Below are 24,175 nucleotides of genomic sequence, written 5' to 3' on the forward strand. Positions count from 1 at the left end.
TCAACGGCGGCTAGCTCGCTTGCGGTGTCTGCGTTGATGTCGTTACCGGCGCTCTGGTTGTTGTTACCAGCGCTCTGGTTGTTGTTATCCCGCGCAGGTGCTACGTTGGTGGTTCGTTCAGTGGCGAACAGGTGTCGACGGTACTGCGCCGTTGAAGCTTCGGCGTTTGCAGCGATAGGGCGAGTATTTTGCTATCGCTGTGATTGATTTGGTCGACCGCCGCCTTCTGCGCCGCTTCTTGCAGGGCGAGGCGTGCAAGATGGTTTCCATAGACGCAGGAGGGGGGGAGCGGGTTACTGGGTGTAGGCGTAGGTGTTACCTCGGGAGCCGACATCACCTCGAGAGCTTCGCGCTCCTCGCCTGACGAAGAACTGTCGTTGCTGACAACCATAGTACTAACGTTACTTTGCTAAAAATGCCCACGGTGGGCGCCAACTGTTTGATCGGAAAACGGTAATAAAGAAGACGTGGGTTTAACAAAGACGTTTTATTATGGTCGGAAGAGACAATCAGTCGGTTACAAGAGAGGTAAGAAAGTGCGACAGAGAAGAAGCCGGTAACTCGGGAGCTACCGGAAAAGTACAAATAACGGCAAGATGAACAAAGGTGAAAACCCTAATCTAGCCGCCAGTGTTAGTCAGATGATTTCGGATCCCTTCTCGTTCCTCTTCCTTCTCCTTATATAGTCCTCTGATGTGTCGTTCTTGACCTAGCTTATGTCGTCTTCGCGGGCTTTCCTTATTGGCCGAAAGGCCCGTATTCATTCGAGCGGTCGCCGAGCCGGATGCCTCTTAGTCGACAACGATCGACTCAAGGTACTTCAAAGGCGAGCCGAGAGACTGACCTATTAAGCCGACTATCCGAGCCGTTGCTTCCCTTGGTCCGGGCCAGGCCTTCTATTCCTTGGGCCTTGTGGGATGGTTAGATCCATCTCCTACAAGTATGATCTTCCACCATTGGTGAAGCTGCGAAGGGAAGGCTTAGATGGTCTCGAGAAGATCATTATGATGAAATGCAATTTTTTTGTAGCTCTTGTGACCTCTGTGCTTTCAATAGACAAGTTAGTAAATCATTTCGTTTTTTTCCTCGCTAATTTTCAGATGGTGGCGTTCGTTTCTCTGAGCATTATGATGAGTTTTCTACTGGTTTGACTTCAACAAACAAGTACCTTACCAGATAATAGCCCTTCTTTATTATTTGGCATGGTAAGCGTATGACGAGGTGCTCTGTATCAAATGCCTTTTTTATATCTCATTCGTTGTTCCTACACACACTATACTTACTTTTAACAGCGTTAGTGTTACTTTTAACCCTAAGCCATTACCAATCTCATGAACTAATATTTTGAGATAATACAAAACATCTGGTTAAGTTTCCTAGATCACCAAACCCACCAATGCAGGTTTCTTGTATCCCTCAATCTGAACCTCTAGATAACTCTCAACTCTTTTATGTCAAATGTGGTCAAGGTTGATATCTTTAGGCAATTTTCAGATAATTTTATTAGTGTAAATATTTCCAAAAAATTCAACTGATGTTTATTTTTGAGAACTAATAACTAGGAATGGTACGCATAACTTGTAAGTTACAAATGTTAGTATCATATTGAATTATATAGGGATCTATACTATTATTTGAGAAGCGAATTTGCTGATTTGTCATACCATGATTTTAGGTTTAGTCATATTTTATGCTCAATTATTATTTTTAATTAGTGATTTTGATAACAATTTATCATATCTTCAAACAAATTATAACGATAATATAATATCATATCATATATATTAAGTATATATATATATATATATGACAAGTGAATTTTCTGATTTGTCATGTTCTTGATTTTAGGCTTACTCATATTTTATATTTTACTCTCAATTTTTCGTTTTAATAAATAATTTTAGTGATTTAGCTGATAATTTATCATTATCTTTAGAATAATTTAAATATTCTAATGAAAATCTCATAGTTATATTTATATTATACTAGATATGGGCCTTTGCGTTGTTGCAGGAATTCTGCTTGATATTTTAATTTATGAAATATCCATGCTTTAATCATAAATTTATGAATTTTTGGATATATTATATGTGAGAATTATTTTATAAATAAAAATTTATTTGTCATGTAAGTTTTGATTCATTTTATATTTAAATAATCAAGGTGCATATGCGAGTTATTAGCTACCTTGTACCTAGGCTTAGACAAAATATCCATGCTTTCATATCTAAATCGAACCTAATCCGAGAAAGAAAAGTAGAAAAAATACAAAAAAAAAAATTAAAATTGCATCAAGCCAATCAAATCAATAACAACGCCAAACGCCTGTAAAAACAAATTAATTTTAATTATAAAAACGGATAAGATTTTTCTAAAATAAAAAGAACTAAAAACATTTACCTTCTACAGATGTTTATTATTCATAGAAATGTTTGAAATGATTATTCTAAAAATCTTTATTGTTTAGGATTTGAAGAAAGGAAATCTAATATTAAACACTCTTTTAAAATATGTTTAAGATTTTAGAAAAGGACAAATACTATCAAATAATTAAATCTTTAGATTGTAGAAAAATGAAATGGGTATTAAATAATTATTTTACAGATCTTATTAACTATATTTTTTAAAAACAAAAAATCTTAGAAAAATAATATTAAATAATATTTAAAGTATTTTGTTTAAAAAATCGATATTTACTATCTTATTATATATTTTATAATCATGAGATTTTTAACATATGTCAAAATTTTAAAAGGAAAAATTACAATCACATAATATGTTACAATTATCTTTTCTTTAGGATTTAGAAAAGGAAAATTAGCATTAAATCAACTATTTTACAAATCATTTTTTTGTTAGGATTTTTTAAAAAGTAAATTCTATAGAAAAAACTATTAAATAATTTTAATAGAATTTAAAAAATTAAAAAAATAGTTTCAAACATAATTTTGATTTTCAAAAAGAAATTTTGAATTATCTTCAAAAACAAATTATAACGATAATATCATATCATATTGAATTATATAGGGATCTATACTATTATTTGAGAAGCGAATTTGCTGATTTGTCATACCATGATTTTAGGTTTAGTCAGATTTTATGCTCAATTATTATTTTAATTAGGATTTTGATAAACAATTGATCATTATCTTCAAAAACAAATTATACGATATAGCATTATCTATTAAATAATAGATATATATATCTATATAGATATATATATTATATATAATTATAGATATATATCTATTATATATATATATATATATATATTATATATATGACAAGTGAATTTTCTGATTTGTCATGTTCTTGATTTTAGGCTTACTCATATTTTATATTTTACTCTCAATTTTTCGTTTTAATAAATAATTTTAGTGATTTAGCTGATAATTTATCATTATCTTTAGAATAATTTAAATATTCTAATGAAAATCTCATAGTTATATTTATATTATACTAGATATGGGCCTTTGCGTTGCAGGAATTCTGCTTGATATTTTAATTTATATGAAAATATCCATGCTTTAATCATAAACTAAACGATTTATTTTAAGCTCTTCTCATTGCTTTTTATCAATAGACTTTTTATTAATATTTTCCATTTGAAATTTCCAACTTAGTTAACGCATATAACTAAACATATTCTAATATAATATTTACATTTTATCAACGAAAAAATAGGAACAAAACAATTGAATTAGATATTTGATGTCGGTTTAATTTTGTTGGTATACTTCTCTCCCTTCAGATTCTAGTGTCTTTTAATTGAAAAACCAATAAAAGAAAATCTATGTTTAGAAAAGGAAATTTGTATTTGCTCCAAAAACAAAAAGGAAATTTGTGTTCAAGAAAAGGAAATCTGAGGCCAAACGGTCAACGTAAACATTCGGCTTGTTAAGAAAAGGAAAGTTTGGGTGGGGAAAAAAGGAAAATCATAAACATATACAGTATATATATATATAATCAATCACACACAACAATACTCACTGCACTTTTCGTTTTCTGAATAACCTAAAAAGAAACAAATCGCAGATACAGACTAGAGTGCTTCTTCTTGTGGGAGATGACGACCATCCGCGAGATCTGGTCTTGGAACAAGACAGAAGAGATGAATTTGGTGCGGGAATCTCTTAGAAGCTGCAATTACATCTCTGTGGACACAGAATTTCCCGGGTGCCTGAAAGAGACCGTCATGGAAGCTAGCGAGGAGACTCGTTACCAAAACCTGAGGTTCAATGTGGACAAAACCAAACCAATTCAACTGGGTTTCTCCTTATTCGACAGTGAAGGAGCAATCAGCGGAACCTGGGAGGTCAATTTCTCCGACTTCGACGAGACAGAGGATCTTTGCAACGAGAAGTCCATCGCCTTCCTCAAGCGCAACGGGCTCGATTTCAAGAGAATCAGAGAGGAAGGAGTTGGCATCAAAGATTTCTTCACAGAGTTTACTCGGATGGTTAAAGATGAAGAAGACAAGAAGATTATTAATTGGGTTACTTTTGATGGATCGTACGATTTAGGTTATATAATTCAAAGCATGACCGGGCGAGAAAGGCTTCCCGACACGTCACTTGGGTTTAACGACACGGTTCAGAAACTCTTAGGGTTAACTTTCGACGTGAAGAAACTTGCGGGACAGTGCAAAGGACTCAACAGCCGTTTCGGGTTGCAAAGATTAGCCGACGAGCTTGGCATCAGACGTGTCGGAGAAGCCCATCACGCTGGCTCCGACAGCCAACTGACGGCTCGTGTGTTCGCTAACATAAATCTCACTTTCTCTCGTGACCTAAAGCGGAAGCGAGAACATGAACGAGAGATTGTGATGATAAGGCGGGAACATGACCGATTGCAACAACATCTTTTTATGCAGCAAGTGATGGAACAAGAGATTCTTATGCGCAGATGTGTGCCAAGAAGATGTTATGGACCAGTCCATCCACCTAGACCGATCATGTATGCTCATTATCCATCTCCCCGTGGCTACTTTGTAGTGCCGGTCGCACCTAGATTGTCAAGGAATGCACAACAGTGAAACATTCGTAAAGAAATTGTTCAACTACTGATGTATATATTTGTCATATCCTTCTTTTAAATACAAATACTAACTTTCTCACTGAACCTTCTGTGTTTACATTCTTTCAACTTAATTTTCTAACTGCAACACGATAATAACACTTTCAAATATTAACATGTTTTCACCAACCCTGAACCTCAGACAATATACTACTATAATAGCCTCTATTAAAAACAGTGGTCCGTTTTTTACTCCAAAATTTCTTCAACAAGTAGTCTTCTGTCCACGTTCCATGTAGCTGAAGCCTCAACCAAATTGAATGGCTCTGTTCGTGTGCCGCTTCCATTATCACTCGGAAGGCTACGCTGATATTTCAATTAAAAATCACATGTATCATATCTATCAAAATCACTGTATAATCGTCAAGATTCTTCAAGAGCAAGATAAAAATAGGAGGTTGTTGGTAACGGCTATGTATTTTTTTATATATTTAATTGGTAACGGCTATATATTGCTTGTACTTTAGCGGTTGTTGATTTTTCTTCCCTTTACCTGGATTCGACAGAAGATTAGTACCTCATAATTACCTTAGATTTGTCTCAGGTTCTGTTGGTGAGTATTCTCATGCCATTTCAGCCCTATTATCCCTTGGTCGGATAACACTTTATGTTTGTAGTGATCAAACTTATTTCGCTCTTCCAGCTTGTGCTCAGTCCACAATTATGCAGGTTGATATCTCCTCCTGATTTTGATTCGTGTTTCCTTAATTTTTGGCTTTTCTTAATCATGTAATAAGAGTATTGTTTGATCGGAAAACGGTAATAAAGAAGACGTGGGTTTAACAAAGACGTTTTATTATGGTCGGAAGAGACAATCAGTCGGTTACAAGAGAGGTAAGAAAGTGCGACAGAGAAGAAGCCGGTAACTCGGGGAGCTACCGGAAAAGTACAAATAACGGCAAGATGAAGCAAAGGTGAAAACCCTAATCTAGCCGCCAAGTGTTAGTCAGATGATTTCGGATCCTTTTCTCGTTCCTCTTCCTTCTCCTTATATAGTCCTCTGATGTGTCGTTCTTGACCTAGCTTATGTCGTCTTCGCGGGCTTTCCTTATTGGGCCGAAAGGCCCGTATTCATTCGAGCGGTCGCCGAGCCGGATGCCTCTTAGTCGACAACGATCGACTCAAGGTACTTCAGAGGCGAGCCGAGAGACTGACCTATTAAGCCGACTATCCGAGCCGTTGCTTCCCTTGGTCCGGGCCAGGCCTTCTATTCCTTGGGCCTTGTGGGATGGTTAGATCCATCTCCTACAGTAAGTCCCCCCGGTCCATCAGTGAGCGAGGAGTCGCCTAGCTCATGATGGATTCTGGAACTTGAAGGTTCAAAGGAATAGAAGTCCTGTCGGGAGGTTAAAGCGATGGGTCGCGGAAAAAGCTGTGATGACGCTTTCTCTCGGAACTGTTGAATCGCCGGCTCCCAGATTTTTAGTCGGCGTGTCTTGGTTAATTGCCGGTTTAACCAATTTTAGGATAACCGTCGATTAATTAAGACGAGAAGCCGGAAAGTCGCGAGAACCGTCGGGATCTTAGGGAGAGTTTCGAGGCCCATTTAGGCCCATTTAGACTTAATGATGACGCTTGATTTTCCCCCATCTCTTCTTTTCACGACACGTCGAGAAGCGGAATCGTCGCGAGGGTCCGCTGGGTTTTTAGGGGAGATTTCGAGGCCCATTTAGGCCCGAATAGGCCTAATGATGACACCTCGAATTTCCCCCTTCTCTTTTCCTTATAAATACGTGGTCCTTCTCTCATTTTTTCAAGTTTTTCTCCGCGATCAAAGGTACTTTCTCTCTCTTCCCTTTATCTCTCTAAGTGTTGTTAGATTCATTCGAAGCGTTCTTCATCGTTACGCTCCGCGATGTCGTCGGGTCAGAGGTTATCGAGGCAGCAGAAAGGGAAGGCAGTCGCAGCGGCGTCGAATACGGCAAGAAATCCCGACGGGGATCGTGTCGGAGATCCAGAAGCGATTCACCGTGGGGCGATGATGGATACGGCGAACCTATCCCGTTCTCAGAGGCTCCTGGTCGCGGATGCCGCGAGACTAGCGAGGGAAGGGAGTGAGAACGTCGTTGCGAGAGATGCGACGGAATGTGCGAGAGACGGGCAGAGCGGGGCGATGCCTGTTGAGTCGATCACCTTGAGGGCTCGACCTGTGGAGGGCGGTTCCTCGGAAAGTGTCGATTCTGAAGCCGAACTATTCCCGACTATTTTCTACCCTGACGGGATTTTCGAAGAGCTTCCTCAACTTCATACCGACTTATTGCTTTCCGCCTTCTTAGCCGGTCAGGACTGGGAAGGCGTAGAGAAGACAAAGTCGACTTCGAGAAGTGTGAAAAGGGTTCTTCGGGCAGCTGGCGCCGTGGGCGTGACCTTCCTTGTGCCTACGGAGACGCAGAGGCCTTGGTCTCCTCCGATTGGGTACCAGACAGTGTATGAATCCTACTTTCAGGGAGACACTCGCTGCTGGTTCCCCATCCCGCGACTGATTACTGCATACGCCAGGCGCCGAGATCTCGCGATTAGTCAACTGCTGAATGGCTCGCTGCGACTAGCGGTTACTTTGTCGGTTTTGGCGGAGCAGATCGATATGCCGATGAGCGTCAGATCGTTCGAGGAGATGACTTCAATAACCGATATGAAGGATGGCACCTACTCGGTGAAGATGCGACCGAACTGCAATGTATGCGCCGGTCATCCGAATAAGACGCAGAACTGGCAACGTTCCTACTTCTTCCTCAAGTCCGACAGTTCGGCCTTCGAGGAACCTCCACGAAATGATTATCGAGTTCTTTGGAACCGTTCTTGCGGTAGAATATTCTGTCGCGATCCGTAAGCAACTTTGTTGATTCTAATCATGTATATCTTTTTGCTTTGTGTGCAGTCGGCCATCCTACTTCTCCCGTTTATCCCGAAGATTTCTTGAGGAGTGTTCGTGCCGTCGCTCTGCTTCGAGTCTATCGCTGGTCCGAGATCACCGTCAAGAAGATCCACGAGCTCAAAGATCGAATCGCTCGAAGTATGTTTTCTCGCACCTTTAGATTAAGTCATTTTAGTCGTAAGATCTTTTGTCGCGTCTTGACTCTTCTGCATATTTTCAGGAGAGTGGAGATCCGACCTTCCGACCGTTCTTTCTATTCGCGCTAAGCGACTAGACATCTTCCCGAGAGACATTCAGAAACAAATTTCCGAAGCGAAGAAGATGGGCACTCTTCCTGATCTGAGCGCAATGATAGCGGCCCAGCTGGGGCTGGTCAGCGGGGAAGGTCCTTCGACGGCGGTTCCTCGTGCTGGCGAGGTTCCCCCTTCCGAAGCCAGAGGCGCGGGGAAGGGCAAAAAAAGAAAGAGAGGTGACGGCTCGGGAGCTGAGAGGAGTACCGAGGAGGCGAGTGATGTCCCTCCTTCTGGTGAACCTCAGAAGAAGAAGAAGAAGAAGAAGAGGACAAAGAAGAAGTCCGTTAGCGAGGAGTCGGGGAATCTCGAGGGACCGACCGAAACTGAGGGGGGAGATGTCAAAGAAGAAGGACTTCATCCCGAGGAGGAGGCTCTCGCAGCTGGGGCCCTTGGAGAAGAAGACGACGAGGAGGAGGCCGTCGACGGGCAGGAGCCCGAGGCTTCTCTCGGAGATGCGGGCTCAGATAACCTTGAAGAGGAATCTGAGGGGTCGCCTCTTCTGATAAGAAGGCGTGACGACGAGGCAGATGGCGAGGGGCAATTTCCTGCTCCGATATCTCCTTATGTAGAGGTTCCGGCCCGTCCCAATATCGGGGCCGTCCAGACTGGTACCTCTTCTCGTGGTGATGCCATCTTGAGGAGGGTGCCCGGAGTTAGCTTTCCTGACAAAGTCGACTTCCACTACGAGGGGCCGGCTCCATTGGCGTACGTTCCAGAGAAATGCGGGGAGCTCCTTCGTCAGTTTAGGGGAAGGGCGAAACCTTTGCCCGCCGTGAAGGACCTTATCTTCGGGGGAGAGTACGAGGAAGCCGCGAGGGCCAAATTGCTGGTAAATAATTCAACTTCTTCTTATCTTTTTCTTGCTCCATTACCCTAGTGCTAATTCCTCACGGTTTTCGTTGCCTCGCGTCTTTAGGGGGACAGCGCGATGAATGTCTTGATTGACAAGTACGACACTGCGCTGAAGGGAGCTTTGGGTGAACTAGAGCTGGCTAAGAAGGAGTTTGCTGAGAAGGAGGAGGTCCTTGCTCGCCAGCTAAGCGAGAAAAGGAGCAATCTCGAGAAGCTCAATGGTATGATGACTCGCACCATAACTCGGAGAGACGAGCTGAAGGCTGAATTGGAGGCGTCCCGAGGTATCGTCCGTGAGCTTGAACAGAAGAATGCTGATCTTGAGAGCGAGAAGGTCTCACTTACTGCGGCTCATGAAAGGGAGATGAAACGCCTTAGAGACTCCAGGGTCCTAGAGGTCACTAAGGAAAGGGCAAGAGTCGAGACCAAGATGGCCGCGAAGGCTAACCGTCGTTTCGCGAGGATTCGTTCCCGAGAAGAGCGACGAGGCCTCTATGATGAAGCTCGGTTACTCCATAGCCAAGCTTTTGGAACCAGGAAATGTCTCGAAGCCTTGAGGAGGGCTGGGAGCGACATCTCGCAAGCTACCATTGAGATTTTCGCGGAGCAAGAGAGGAAATACGAGCAAGAGGCCGAGAAGCTCAAAGTGGGCGAGATTCCCGCGGGAGATCTCGCACTCTCTCCTCTCGTGCTGGACTCTCAGTTCGTGGATGCTCGAATCTTGGCGAGTCTCGACCCGTATGGGTCCAACGCTGGCTTGATCGATCCCGAGACCGCGCTGACTCTTCACACTCCGCTCACTCATTCGACGGAAGTGCAGCATGCAGTCCCGACGCCCCTCGTTGAGGGTCCTTCGACTGCATTCGAGGGAGAGACGCCTAACCGAGGGAACCTTGCTGCTGAAGATAACGCCCCCCTGCTCGTACTTTCGGACACTTCGGCTGAAGGGTCCCGTCGAGGCAATGAAGAAGAGAATGTGGGGGTGTTTGAAGAGATCCCGAGATCAGATGAAATGCACGTCTCTCCGGCTGCTCGTGAGTCGAGTGTTAGGGCTTCGGAGCTTTCTGCCCTCAACGATCGTGAGAGCGACCGAGAGGATTAGGGTCTCTTGTATGTTGTTCTCTTTTGAGTCCCGGAGGACTTTTGTTGTTGTTTTTTCTTTTCTAGGATTCTGCCTTCTGGGGCTTTCGTTCTTGTGCTCGTTATTTCGAACTGTTTGGATCACATAAGCCGTTTTATTTAACTTAGACTTGTCTTATCAAATGCATGATTTCTCGAGATTCGAAGTAACTCTATTTGTTCGGTGTAGATGCTGTTCGAGACGTCGAATCATTATAGCTTTAAGCTCGTTATGACTTTGTCTCGGTCGATCTCTTTGAGTTGTGACCGTTTGCCACTTTGAGTTTTAGTCGTCAATTGAGAGTTTTCGACTTTGACGGTTCCAAGTCGATCCTAATGTAATTTTCAAGCGTTTGGTTGGCCAGACCTTACTTAGTTAATTATAGGATGAGTTGGAGTCATTGTCTCGGCCATGTTGGTTTAGGTCGCAACGCGGTCGATTCCCGTGAATATGTGTCTGATCAGGACGTATTCAACGTGGGATGCGAGTGCCGATACATTTGTTCGAGGAGCCGGGGCGTGCTCGTGTAGGCATCGCTTAAGTGATCGTCTGCTTCGGAGATCGATTCCTCGGGGAGGGTTTATTTTATTTTTTTTTATTTCGGCTGGACCCTTTTTCTTTGGGCTGCCTACGTATCCCTTTGCGGGAATCAAGCCATTCGTAGTTCTTAGATTGCGAGTAAAAGTGGCCTTTGTGATGCATTTACTCGTTTTTTTTTTTTTTTTTTTTTGCGAGTAAAAGTGGCCTTTGGGGCGCATTTACTCTTTTTTTTTTTTTTTTTGTGGCGCATTTACTCGATCAATAGATTGCGAGTAAAAGTGGCCTTTGTGGCGCATTTACTCGGGTTGGTGTTTTTCTTGACTAAGGATGGAAGAGGCGGAGATGTTTGGAGTTCCAGGCTCTCGGTACTGCTTCGCCTGTTGAAGTCTCGAGGCGGTATACTCCGGGCTTGATGACTTCGACTATCTTGTATGGTCCTTCCCAGTTGGCTCCGAGCTTGCCGGCTTTCCACTCCTTAGTGTTTTCGAAGACCTTTCTTAAGACAAGGTTGCCCATTTCGAGAGGACGCGACTTGACCTTTTTGTTGTAATAGCTCTCGATTTGATGCTGGTAATTCTGGATACGGAGTAACGCTTGGTCGCGCTTTTCCTCGATGTCGTCGAGTGCGTCGAGGAGCATATCGCGGTTGAGTTCAGCGTTCTGTGGCATTCGCGATCGGCGCAGACTCGTCACGTTCACTTCTGCGGGAGCCATTGCCTCGACGCCGTAGGCCATTGAGAAGGGTGTAGTCTTCGTCGCTCCGCGAGGAGTGGTTCTGTGAGACCACAGGACACCATCTAGTTCGTCTGCCCAGCAACCTTTCTTTAAGTCGAGTCGTTTCTTCAGACCGTCTATGATGGTCTTGTTCGTCGATTCGGCTTGACCATTACTTTGCGGGTTTCTCGGTGTCGACATGTTGAGTCGAATGCACCATCTGTCGCAGAAGCCCTTGAAATGATGCGAGATGAATTGCGAACCGTTGTCCGTGATTATCTCGTATGGGAGCCCGTGTCGGCAGATTATGTTCTTCCAGACGAAGTTTTGTACCTCCTTGTCGGTTATGCTGGCGTAGGCTTCGGCTTCAACCCATTTGGTGAAGTAATCGGTGAGGACCAGGATGAACTTCTTTTGTCGGGATGCCGGCATCGGACCAATGATGTCCATTCCCCATCGCATAAATGGGTATGGAGCAGTCAAGGTGTGGAGAAACTCCGTTGGGCTGTGTATGGTTTTGGCGTGACGCTGGCATTTATCGCATTTGCGCGCGTATGTCTCGCAGTCGGCGTTCATGGTTGGCCAGTAGAATCCGAGGTTTTTAACTTTTAGTGCGAGAGCTCGCCCGCCCGAGTGGTTGCCTGCTGCTCCTTCGTGTGTTTCGGCCATGACGAGTCTCGTTTCTTCGCCGGCGATACACTTGAGTAGTACCTTTGTTGCAGTCCATCGGTGTAGTTCCCCGTCCATGACGACGTAGTATGCGCTGCGTCGTTTCAGTCGCCGGGCGTCCCATTTTTCGACGGGCAGTAAACCTTCCGCGAGGTAATCGATGAGTTCCTTACGCCAATCTGTTGGGTGATCATCTGGCGAGGGAGATTCCACTTCGTCAATGTCCATCGCGTCGTTGATCGCTGCTATAATCGCGGCCTGTTCTGCCTTCGTGTCAATGCTTGGTTTCTCGATTTTGTGGATCGGGATTGTCCTTTTGACCTGGTCGTGTAGCTTGCTTCCCAGAGCGGCGAGGGCGTCGGCACAAACATTTTCTCCGCGAGGAACCTTCGTGAGTTCGAAGAACTCGAAGTCTCGCGTAAGGTCCTGGACGAGTTTGAGGTAGGCGTCCATCCTTTCGTTGCGGACGTCGTAATCACCGAGGTATTGGCTTACGACGAGTTGAGAGTCGCAGTAAGCGCTGATTCGTTTGGCTTTCACCGCCTTGGCGAGACGGAGCCCCGCGATGAGGGATTCGTACTCGGCTTCGTTGTTTGATGCCGCGAAACCGAAACTGAATGACTGCCGAATGAGTTCTCCTGTTGGTGATTGCAATTGCACTCCTGCTCCTGATCCTTTACTCGTGGATGAACCGTCGACGTGGAGGATCCAGTTTACACTTGGTAGGATGAGGTCTTGCTCCAGCTCTGGCGTCAACTCGATCAAGAAGTCGGCAAGGACTTGTGACTTTGCTGCTGTGCGATTCTTGTATACGATGTCATGTTCGCTCAGCTCCATCGCCCATTTGGTCAACCGCCCCGATTGGTTAGTATTTTGCATAACCGTTCTGAGTGGTTGGTTGGACAGTACTTCGATCGTGTGCGACTGGAAGTAGGGTCGCAGTTTTCTTGCCGAGGTGACGACAGCTAGGGCCATCTTTTCGAGTGTTGGATATCTCGTCTCAGGCTCCGTCATTCTTTTACTTGTGTAAAAGATTGGTTTCTGTTCTCCCCTATCTTCTCGAATCAATACGCTGCTGACGGCGGAGGATGTGACGGCGATGTAGAGAGATAGTGTGTCGCCGGCTTCTGGCTTCGATAGCACGGGTGGGGTCGTGAGATAATGCTTGAGTTGATTGAATGCCTCTTCGCATTTTTCATCCCAGACGAACCTCTTGTTTCCCCTTAGTAGCTCGTAGAAGGGAAGACACTTGTCGGTCGATCGCGAGATGAACCTGTTGAGAGCTGCTATGCGTCCGGTTAGTCGCTGCACTTCGCGGCTGTTTTTCGGGCTTGGAAGGTCGAGAATCGCCGAGATCTGCTTGGGGTTAGCTTCGATTCCTTGCTGAGTGACGATGTAGCCGAGGAATTCCCCAGAGGTGACACCGAAGGTACATTTGGTCGGGTTGAGTTTCATCCCATAGTCGTTCAAGATCTTGAAGCAGTCGCGTAAGTTATTTAGGTGGTCGTCGGCCTTGAGCGATTCGACCAACATATCGTCGATGTACACTTCCATGGTGTTGCCAAGCTGATCAGCGAACATTCGGTTAACGAGTCGCTGATAAGTCGCACCGGCGTTTTTTAGCCCGAAGGGCATCACCTTGTAGCAATAAGTCCCTCTGTCGGTGATGAATGCTGTCTTCTCGCGATCATCGGGATGCATCAAGATCTGGTTGTAGCCCGAGAAAGCGTCCATGAAGGTTAGGAGTTCGTTACCAGCGGTTGATTCGACGAGACGATCGATGTGAGGGAGTGGGTAACTATCCTTTGGGCATGCCTTGTTGAGGTCCGTGAAATCGACGCATATGCGCCATTTGCCGTTCTTCTTCTTGACGACGACCGGGTTGGCTAACCATTCAGGGTATCGAACTTCGGTAATAAAACCCGCGTCGAGGAGCCGGTCGACTTCGTCGTTCACTGCCTTAGATCTTTCTGGACCGAGTTTGCGTCGCTTCTGTCGGATGGGTTTGAAAGTCGGGTCGACGTGCAGTTCATGGGAGGTAACTGCGGGGTCGATCCCCTTCATGTCCGAGGTCTTCCAGGCGAACGTTGAAGCGTTGTCTTTGATGAAAGAGATGATCTTTGAACATATGTCGTCGGACAGGTAGACGCCAACTCGGATGATTTTCGTTGGGTCGGATTCATCGATTGCGACTTCGCGAACTTCCTCCTTCTGGGGGTATATCTTGCTGAGTGGTTTACTGACGGAGTTGACGAGGGAAGCCTGTTGCTGCATCTTTACGGTTGCAATCAGCAGTTCTCTCGCGGCTTGTTGATCTCCCCGAATCGTCTGTGTTTTTCCGTCTTTGCCGGGAAACTTGACGCATTGATGGTACGTCGAGGGAACGGCTTTCATGGAATGCAACCATGGTGTTCCGAGGATGGCATTGTAGGGTGCTTTGGCTCGGATGACGGAGAACTTGACGGTACGGGTTATACCACCTGCGTATACTGGAAGACGAATTGTTCCGATCATTTGCTCCGAGGCCCCGTTGAAGCCAGTGAGCGTGCGAGAGGAAGGCTTCATATCTCTCAAATCGACTCCCATTTTGTCGAGTGTGTCGCGAAAGATGAGATCGACTGAGCTGCCGGTGTCGATAAGGACTTTTGCGACTAGGCATTCTCCGATGTCGAGGTCGACGAGGAGAGGATCGTTGTGTGGCGTATGGACGCCCTTGGTATCCAGTGCCGAAAAAGTGATCTGGTGATCATTTTCGACTGGAGGCGGCCACTTCTTGGAGGTGGTGGCTTGTCGTTTGTAGTCTTTGACAGCTCGAACTGAGTCGCCGCAAGGAGGTGATCCTCCCATGATTACGCTAATGTGCGGATTGCGGGTAGCTCGCATTGATTCGAGTTGCTTCCTTAAGTCATCGGTTGTGTTCTCGAATTGAAGAGTTTTTGCGGGCTTTTTCTTTTTTGATTCGAGACGTCGTCGCAGATCGGACCCTTTTGAACGGTTGAGTTGGATTCTCAGGTCATCGGCCTTTGAATTGAGCTGGTCGCGAAGGTCGCCGTTTTGACCTATTCTCCTGGCGCTGGATTTTGAGATGGTCGCGCGGAGGTCGGCGCTTCCTACGTGTTCGTTCGTAGCGTTCTTTCGCTTCAATAGGGTGCGCAGATCTTTGTCTGTTGTCGGGGAAGTGAGAGATTGCTCGACTTTGCTGTTCAGTTTATCGCGTAAATCTGGTTGCATTGTCGAGGAGTCGTCGTCAGAGGAGTCAAAAGGGTGAGAGAGTATGACTTCCACTCGTCGCCGGCGACGCGGATGTTCGTCTTCGGATGAATCGTTGGCGGGGCCGACGTTGTTGACAGGAGTGCGCTCAGGGCTCGCTCTTTCCTCGCTGGGGGCCGTGTTCTGTTGAGACTTCTGTGCCTTCTTCTCCTTGTTCTTACTCCAACTTTTGGTGTTTTTCGGTGTCGTTGGAGAGGTGGGCATTTGAATTGTCCCGTTAGTGATCCCGTCGAAAAATTGCCCGATGAGGACTTTGCACTCTTTCGTATCATGGGAATCCCTTTTGTGGTAGAGGCACCATTTCTTTGGCTCCTCGGAGTTTGAACTCGTTGGTTCGGACGACTTTGATTGCTTCGAGGCGGAGTCTCGATCCCAGTGGTTCCAGGCTTTCTCTCGCGTGACGGCTGCTGTTTTTGGCGATTCCTCGTCGTCGACCGAGCTAACGTAGCCTCGCTTCTGAGTGGTGTTCCCACCGGATGAGTGCTGGCGGGGCTCAGGGCGGGTGTCGTTTGTTCGGGCGGGTCGCTGCTTCGCTGCTGCTTCTTTTGCAAACTTTGCTCTTGTGTCTTCTTCCATGCGGATGAAGTTGTTCGAGCGAGCGATGGCGTCAGACACAGATTTCGTCGGGTATCGGTAAAGATCCTGACGGAACGTGGAGTCAACGTGCAAAGTGTTCATCAGAGACTCGACAGCGATAGGATCAGGAATATCAACTTTCGAGACGATAGCCTTGAATTTCTCCATGAAGTCGCGGAGGCTTTGGCCGCTGGTATGAGTGAGGTTCCACAAGTCGGACACGGTCGTTTCTTGGTTGGTGAACATGATATAATTCTTCAGGAAGGCCGTCGAGAGGTCGTGGAAACAATCGACGGAGTTTTCTCTGAGGCCTGTGAACCAAGTAAGAGCCGGTCCTTCTAGGGTTTCGACAAAGAGTTGGCAAAAGCCGGCGTCTTTGTCTTCGTCGGTCAGATTTGCGCGTCGCATCGCTATGTTGAAGGACGTGACATGAGTAGAAGGGTCGGAGAGACCCTTGAAGGTTGGAAGACGAAGTTTCTCCATCTTCTGGAGCCGTACGCCGGTGACCCTTTGCGTGAAGGGTGTGCGAAGAGATTCCGCGAGTACGTGCTCGATTTGGGGCGCCGAGGTCGTCACCTGGTGGATCTTTGAGTTGATGTCGAGGACCGACTGTTTCAACGCGGCTAGCTCGCTTGCGGTGTCTGCGTTGATGTCGTTACCGGCGCTCTGGTTGTTGTTACCAGCGCTCTGGTTGTTGTTATCCCGCGCAGGTGCTACGTTGGTGGTTCGTTCAGTGGCGAACAGGTGTCGACGGTACTGCGCCGTTGAAGCTTCGGCGTTTGCAGCGAAGGGGCGAGTATTTTTGCTATCGCTGTGATTTGGTCGACCGCCGCCTTCTGCGCCGCTTCTTGCAGGGCGAGGCGTGCCAAGATGGTTTCCATAGACGCAGGAGGGGGGAGCGGAGTTACTGGTGTAGGCGTAGGTGTTACCTCGGGAGCCGACATCACCTCGAGAGCTTCGCGCTCCTCGCCTGACGAAGAACTGTCGTTGCTGACAACCATAGTACTAACGTTACTTTGGTAAAAATGCCCCACGGTGGGCGCCAACTGTTTGATCGGAAAACGGTAATAAAGAAGACGTGGGTTTAACAAAGACGTTTTATTATGGTCGGAAGAGACAATCAGTCGGTTACAAGAGAGGTAAGAAAGTGCGACAGAGAAGAAGCCGGTAACTCGGGGAGCTACCGGAAAAGTACAAATAACGGCAAGATGAATCAAAGGTGAAAACCCTAATCTAGCCGCCAAGTGTTAGTCAGATGATTTCGGATCCCTTTCTCGTTCCTCTTCCTTCTCCTTATATAGTCCTCTGATGTGTCGTTCTTGACCTAGCTTATGTCGTCTTCGCGGGCTTTCCTTATTGGGCCGAAAGGCCCGTATTCATTCGAGCGGTCGCCGAGCCGGATGCCTCTTAGTCGACAACGATCGACTCAAGGTACTTCAGAGGCGAGCCGAGAGACTGACCTATTAAGCCGACTATCCGAGCCGTTGCTTCCCTTGGTCCGGGCCAGGCCTTCTATTCCTTGGGCCTTGTGGGATGGTTAGATCCATCTCCTACAAGTATGATCTTCCACCATTGGTGAAGCTGCGAAGGGAAGGCTTAGATGGTCTCGAGAAGATCATTATGATGAAATGCAATTTTTTTGTAGCTCTTGTGACCTCTGTGCTTTCAATAGACAAGTTAGTAAATCATTTCGTTTTTTTCCTCGCTAATTTTCAGATGGTGGCGTTCGTTTCTCTGAGCATTATGATGAGTTTCTACTGGTCTTTGACTTCAACAAACAAGTACCTTACCAGATAATAGCCCTTCTTTATTATTTGGCATGGTAAGCGTATGACGAGGTGCTCTGTATCAAATGCCTTTTTTTATATCTCATTCGTTGTTCCTACACACACTATACTTACTTTTAACAGCGTTAGTGTTACTTTTAACCCTAAGCCATTACCAATCTCATGAACTAATATTTTGAGATAAATACAAAACATCTGGTTAAGTTTCCTAGATCACCAAACCCACCAATGCAGGTTTCTTGTATCCCTCAATCTGAACCTCTAGATAACTCTCAACTCTTTTATGTCAAATGTGGTCAAGGTTGATATCTTTAGGCAATTTTCAGATTAATTTTATTAGTGTATAATATTTCCAAAAAATTCAACTGATGTTTTATTTTTGAGAACTAATAACTAGGAATGGTACGCATAACTTGTAAGTTACAAATGTTAGTATCATATTGAATTATATAGGGATCTATACTATTATTTGAGAAGCGAATTTGCTGATTTGTCATACCATGATTTTAGGTTTAGTCATATTTTATGCTCAATTATTATTTTTAATTAGTGATTTTGATAACAATTTATCATTATCTTCAAAAACAAATTATAACGATAATATCATATCATATATATTAAGTATATATATATATATATATATATGACAAGTGAATTTTCTGATTTGTCATGTTCTTGATTTTAGGCTTACTCATATTTTTATATTTTACTCTCAATTTTTCGTTTTAATAAATAATTTTAGTGATTTAGCTGATAATTTATCATTATCTTTAGAATAATTTAAATATTCTAATGAAAATCTCATAGTTATATTTATATTATACTAGATATGGGCCTTTGCGTTGCAGGAATTCTGCTTGATATTTTAATTTATGAAAATATCCATGCTTTAATCATAAATTTATGAATTTTTGGATATATTATATGTGAGAATTATTTTATAAATAAAAATTTATTTGTCATGTAAGTTTTGATTCATTTTATATTTAAATAATCAAGGTGCATATGCGAGTTATTAGCTACCTTGTACCTAGGCTTAGACAAAATATCCATGCTTTCATATCTAAATCGAACCTAATCCGAGAAAGAAAAGTAGAAAAAATACAAAAAAAAAAATTAAAATTGCATCAAGCCAATCAAATCAATAACAACGCCAAACGCCTGTAAAAACAAATTAATTTTAATTATAAAAACGGATAAGATTTTTCTAAAATAAAAAGAACTAAAAACATTTACCTTCTACAGATGTTTATTATTCATAGAAATGTTTGAAATGATTATTCTAAAAATCTTTATTGTTTAGGATTTGAAGAAAGGAAATCTAATATTAAACACTCTTTTAAAATATGTTTAAGATTTTAGAAAAGGACAAATACTATCAAATAATTAAATCTTTATGATTGTAGAAAAATGAAATGGGTATTAAATAAATTATTTTACAGATCTTATTAACTATATTTTTTAAAAACAAAAAATCTTAGAAAAATAATATTAAATAATATTTAAAGTATTTTGTTTAAAAAATCGATATTTACTATCTTATTATATATTTTATTAATCATGAGATATTTTAACATATGTCAAAATTTTAAAAGGAAAAATTACAATCACATAATATGTTACAATTATCTTTTCTTTAGGATTTAGAAAAGGAAAATTAGCATTAAATCAACTATTTTACAAATCATTTTTTTGTTTAGGATTTTTAAAAAGTAAATTCTATAGAAAAAACTATTAAATAATTTTAATAGAATTTAAAAAATTAAAAAAATAGTTTCAAACATAATTTTTGATTTTCAAAAAGAAATTTTGAATTATCTTCAAAAACAAATTATAACGATAATATCATATCATATTGAATTATATAGGGATCTATACTATTATTTGAGAAGCGAATTTGCTGATTTGTCATACCATGATTTTAGGTTTAGTCATATTTTATGCTCAATTATTATTTTTAATTAGTGATTTTGATAACAATTTATCATTATCTTCAAAAACAAATTATAACGATAATATCATATCATATATATATAGTATATATATATATATATATATGACAAGTGAATTTTCTGATTTGTCATGTTCTTGATTTTAGGCTTACTCATATTTTTATATTTTACTCTCAATTTTTCGTTTTAATAAATAATTTTAGTGATTTAGCTGATAATTTATCATTATCTTTAGAATAATTTAAATATTCTAATGAAAATCTCATAGTTATATTTATATTATACTAGATATGGGCCTTTGCGTTGCAGGAATTCTGCTTGATATTTTAATTTATGAAAATATCCATGCTTTAATCATAAACTAAACGATTTATTTTAAGCTCTTCTCATTGCTTTTTATCAATAGACTTTTTATTAATATTTTCCATTTGAAATTTCCAACTTAGTTAACGCATATAACTAAACATATTCTAATATAATATTTACATTTTATCAACGAAAAAATAGGAACAAAACAATTGAATTAGATATTTGATGTCGGTTTAATTTTGTTGGTATACTTCTCTCCCTTCAGATTCTAGTGTCTTTTAATTTGAAAAACCAATAAAAGAAAATCTATGTTTAGAAAAGGAAATTTGTATTTGCTCCAAAAACAAAAAGGAAATTTGTGTTCAAGAAAAGGAAATCTGAGGCCAAACGGTCAACGTAAACATTCGGCTTGTTAAGAAAAGGAAAAGTTTGGGTGGGGAAAAAAGGAAAATCATAAACATATACAGTATATATATATATAATCAATCACACACAACAATACTCACTGCACTTTTCGTTTTCTGAATAACCTAAAAAGAAACAAATCGCAGATACAGACTAGAGTGCTTCTTCTTGTGGGAGATGACGACCATCCGCGAGATCTGGTCTTGGAACAAGGCAGAAGAGATGAATTTGGTGCGGGAATCTCTTAGAAGCTGCAATTACATCTCTGTGGACACAGAATTTCCCGGGTGCCTGAAAGAGACCGTCATGGAAGCTAGCGAGGAGACTCGTTACCAAAACCTGAGGTTCAATGTGGACAAAACCAAACCAATTCAACTGGGTTTCTCCTTATTCGACAGTGAAGGAGCAATCAGCGGAACCTGGGAGGTCAATTTCTCCGACTTCGACGAGACAGAGGATCTTTGCAACGAGAAGTCCATCGCCTTCCTCAAGCGCAACGGGCTCGATTTCAAGAGAATCAGAGAGGAAGGAGTTGGCATCAAAGATTTCTTCACAGAGTTTACTCGGATGGTTAAAGATGAAGAAGACAAGAAGATTATTAATTGGGTTACTTTTGATGGATCGTACGATTTAGGTTATATAATTCAAAGCATGACCGGGCGAGAAAGGCTTCCCGACACGTCACTTGGGTTTAACGACACGGTTCAGAAACTCTTAGGGTTAACTTTCGACGTGAAGAAACTTGCGGGACAGTGCAAAGGACTCAACAGCCGTTTCGGGTTGCAAAGATTAGCCGACGAGCTTGGCATCAGACGTGTCGGAGAAGCCCATCACGCTGGCTCCGACAGCCAACTGACGGCTCGTGTGTTCGCTAACATAAATCTCACTTTTTTTTTTTTTTTTTTTTTTGAATGAATGTTAAATTTATTCACCAAAAAAAGCCTTATTACAACTAGTGCATACTTTGTTGCAAAGTTATTTGCATACTACTCCTCAAAAAAGATAAGACCATAAGCTAATTACATTCTTGTTTGAAACCAAAATTGCATTAGCATCTCCATTCCTCTCCCTCCTTTCTTCTGCACCAATGTGATTCTGTTTCTGATCCCCTTCTCAATTACCTTTTTCAAAACCGGTAAAGGCATCATCTTCTCTCCATGCTTCAGCTTATTTCTTTCTCTCCATAAGGCATATAACACAGCTTGGAAGGCATATCTGGTACAGAGTAAACTCTTCTTCTCTCTAGCCTTGTCAGAAATAATGGATATTATCTCAGACCAATCAACAGTGAAATCTTGGCGCAACAATCCTTTAGCTATGAACTCCCATACCTCAGCTGATATATCACACTCAAAGAACAAATGGTTCCTCGATTCCGGAACATTATAACAGAGAACACACATATCATTACTCCCCCTACTCCACTTCACGACTCTGTCCATGGTCGACATTCTATCACGAACAGAGAGCCACGCCATAAACGCAAACTTCGGAGTCGCCTGTGTAAACCAGATACCATGCGCCCAGTTACATAACGGTTTCTTATCTCTCAATATCTGCCAAGTTTCCTGAGTAGAGAACTCCAACTTATAACCCGAGTCTCTTCTCCATAAACTCCTATCAACCTCTTCAAGACTTGAATTACTTCTAATGATAGCCAACTCATCTTCTATATCATTTAGAATGCTTAATCTATGCCTTCTTCTTCTTCGACCATATAGCACAGCATCCTCTACCGTCGCATTCTTCCCCACCCCCCATATCAATAATTCCTCTAGCACCCAATAAGTCCATAAGAACTCCTTGTCTAGACCAATTATCATACCAGAAAGAAATATGCCTCCCATTACCTACTTCAACCTTATAAAACAGCTTTGCAACACTTCTCAGTTTAAGCATCTTGTGCCACATCCAAGAGCCCGTCTGCATCCTCACGTTAACTTCCCAAAAACTTCTACCTTTTAGCAATTTTGCTCTAATCCACTTCCCCCAAAGAGATGATCCTGTTAGCATTCTCCATATCAGCTTTAGACCATAAACTTTATTAACTACTCTCAAACTTCTGATCCCCAAACCTCCTTCTCTCTTGGGACAACATACGTCTGTCCAAGCAACCTTGGCATTTGTAGATTTAAGCATTGGCCCGGTCCAAAGAAAAGCTGAGCATATTTGTTCAACTTCCTTAATACAACTACAGGGCAGTCGAAACACTGTTGCCCAAAAGTTAACTATACTGGTAAGAACAGAAGTTACCAATTGGAGTCTTCCAGCATACGACAGAAACCTACAAATCCAGGTGCTTATTTTACCTCTTATCTTCTCCAAAAGAGGACTATAGTCTTGCTTCTTCATCCTTTGCGTCAAGAGGGGAAGCCCAAGATATCTCACAGGAAGTTCACCATCATCAAATTTGAAGTTTCTCAAAATACTCTGCTTCTCAATCTCTGAAGTTCCCGCCATATAGATAGTAGATTTCTCCACACTAATACTCAATCCCGACCACACCTCAAACTCATCAAACACAGATAATACACCTTGGATAGACTGCTTTGAACCCTCCACAAACACCATCAGATCGTCTGCAAAGCACAGATGAGTGATCAAAAGCTCTTGACACCCTGGATGATATTTGAACCTTCTCTCCAATATCCCACTGTCAATTTTCTTTGACAGAACATTCATGCACAACACAAACAGATAAGGTGATAATGAGCAACCCTGACGAAGTCCCTTAGAGCTTTGAAAGTATCCTGCAAGATCCCCGTTGACTTGCACCGAGAACGAAGGACTCGTGATGCATAGTTCAATCCAATGGATGAATTTATTAGGAAACCCCAGTGCACTTAAACTCCGCAAGACAAACATCCATTGCACTGAATCGAATGCTTTGGAGATGTCAATTTTCATAAGACACCTTGGAGACACTTCATCTTTATGATAATCTTTTACGAGTTCCGAGGCTAGCAGAACATTTTCCATCAACAGGCGACCTTTAATGAACGCCGATTGATTCTCCGTGATGATCTGAGGTAGCAGCTTCTTAATCCTATTCGCCACAATCTTAGAGACAACTTTATATAGCACGTTACAGCATGCTATTGGCCTGTAATCCCTCATCTCTAGTGAGTCCAGCTTCTTCGGGATTAAGGCCAAGACTGTTGAATTAATACCCTTAGGGAGGAAACCAAACTTAAACACAGACTGCACCGCAATGGTGAAATCATGCGCAATCACTGACCAAGTAGTCTTAAAGAATTCTGCAGGATAACCATCGGGACCAGGTGATTTATTATTAGGCATGGCAAATAAAACTTTGCGGATTTCCTCAGCTGTAACTTCTTCCTCAAGCATTCTGCAATCTTCCTCCGAGCACTGAAAATCAAGCAAATTCTTCAACTCTTCTACACTTGCTCCCTGAAAATTCTCTGGTATGCGATTCAGAAACTCTGAGAAATAACTGACTGCCTCCTGTTTAATCTCCTCATGAGTATTCACCACATTACCATTCTTACATCTGATTTCACGAATCATGTTCTGAGCCTGCCTAGATTTGATAGCTCTATGAAACGTCTTATTGTTTTGATCCCCCACATCCAACCAGTGAAGCTTTGCCCGTTGCTTTAGGAAATCCTCCTCCAATGTCGCAACATGTAACCATCTTCCATAAGCATCAGCTTCTTCCTTACTAGCTTCTTCACTAGGATTTGCTAACGTGTAGTTCTGCTTTGCGCAAAGCG

At 42.7% G+C, this 24,175-nt stretch overlaps 4 protein-coding genes across 8 annotated transcripts in view; 3 read left to right on the forward strand and 1 right to left on the reverse strand.

The window, feature by feature from the left end:
• The first annotated feature begins 3,909 nt into the window (after window positions 1–3,909).
• LOC117134058 (probable CCR4-associated factor 1 homolog 5) lies at window positions 3,910–5,085 on the forward strand. Its single transcript, XM_033291568.1, has one exon. The coding sequence runs from the start codon at window positions 4,067–4,069 to the stop codon at window positions 5,033–5,035; it is 969 nt and encodes a 322-aa protein (XP_033147459.1). The 5' UTR covers window positions 3,910–4,066; the 3' UTR covers window positions 5,036–5,085.
• Window positions 5,086–5,805: 720 nt separating this feature from the next.
• The window catches only part of LOC103874771 (UDP-glycosyltransferase 91C1-like), a 41,789-nt gene continuing 23,419 nt past the window's right edge, over window positions 5,806–24,175 (forward strand). For all 5 annotated transcript variants that reach the window (XM_033291564.1, XM_033291567.1, XM_033291563.1 and 2 more), the window contains exon 1: window positions 5,806–6,326. The gene's annotated coding sequence lies outside the window, so the exon portion shown is untranslated. The remainder of the gene's footprint in view (window positions 6,327–24,175) is intronic.
• Window positions 10,981–17,806, reverse strand: LOC117134367. Its single transcript, XM_033292658.1, has 2 exons — window positions 17,771–17,806; window positions 10,981–16,975 (listed from the first exon to the last, which is right to left on the reverse strand). The coding sequence occupies exons 1-2, from the start codon at window positions 17,804–17,806 to the stop codon at window positions 11,078–11,080; spliced, it is 5,934 nt and encodes a 1,977-aa protein (XP_033148549.1). The 3' UTR covers window positions 10,981–11,077.
• Window positions 17,652–21,389, forward strand: LOC117134059 (probable CCR4-associated factor 1 homolog 5). Its single transcript, XM_033291569.1, has one exon. The coding sequence runs from the start codon at window positions 20,616–20,618 to the stop codon at window positions 21,351–21,353; it is 738 nt and encodes a 245-aa protein (XP_033147460.1). The 5' UTR covers window positions 17,652–20,615; the 3' UTR covers window positions 21,354–21,389.

The sequence above is a fragment of the Brassica rapa genome, chromosome A05, assembly GCF_000309985.2.
Source record: "Brassica rapa cultivar Chiifu-401-42 chromosome A05, CAAS_Brap_v3.01, whole genome shotgun sequence".
NCBI lineage: Eukaryota > Viridiplantae > Streptophyta > Magnoliopsida > Brassicales > Brassicaceae > Brassica > Brassica rapa.

Bases quoted from the DNA above. Each gene is read 5' to 3' on its own strand.
- LOC117134058 (XM_033291568.1), top strand. From the start codon at position 4,067: ATGACGACCATCCGCGAGATCTGGTCTTGGAACAAGACAGAAGAGATG.
- LOC117134059 (XM_033291569.1), top strand. From the start codon at position 20,616: ATGACGACCATCCGCGAGATCTGGTCTTGGAACAAGGCAGAAGAGATG.
- LOC117134367 (XM_033292658.1), bottom strand. From the start codon at position 17,806: ATGCCAAATAATAAAGAAGGGCTATTATCTGGTAAG. The intron at 16,976-17,770 runs GTACTTGTTTGT...TATGGTTGTCAG, and splicing joins AAGGGCTATTATCTGGTAAG to CAACGACAGTTCTTCGTCAG.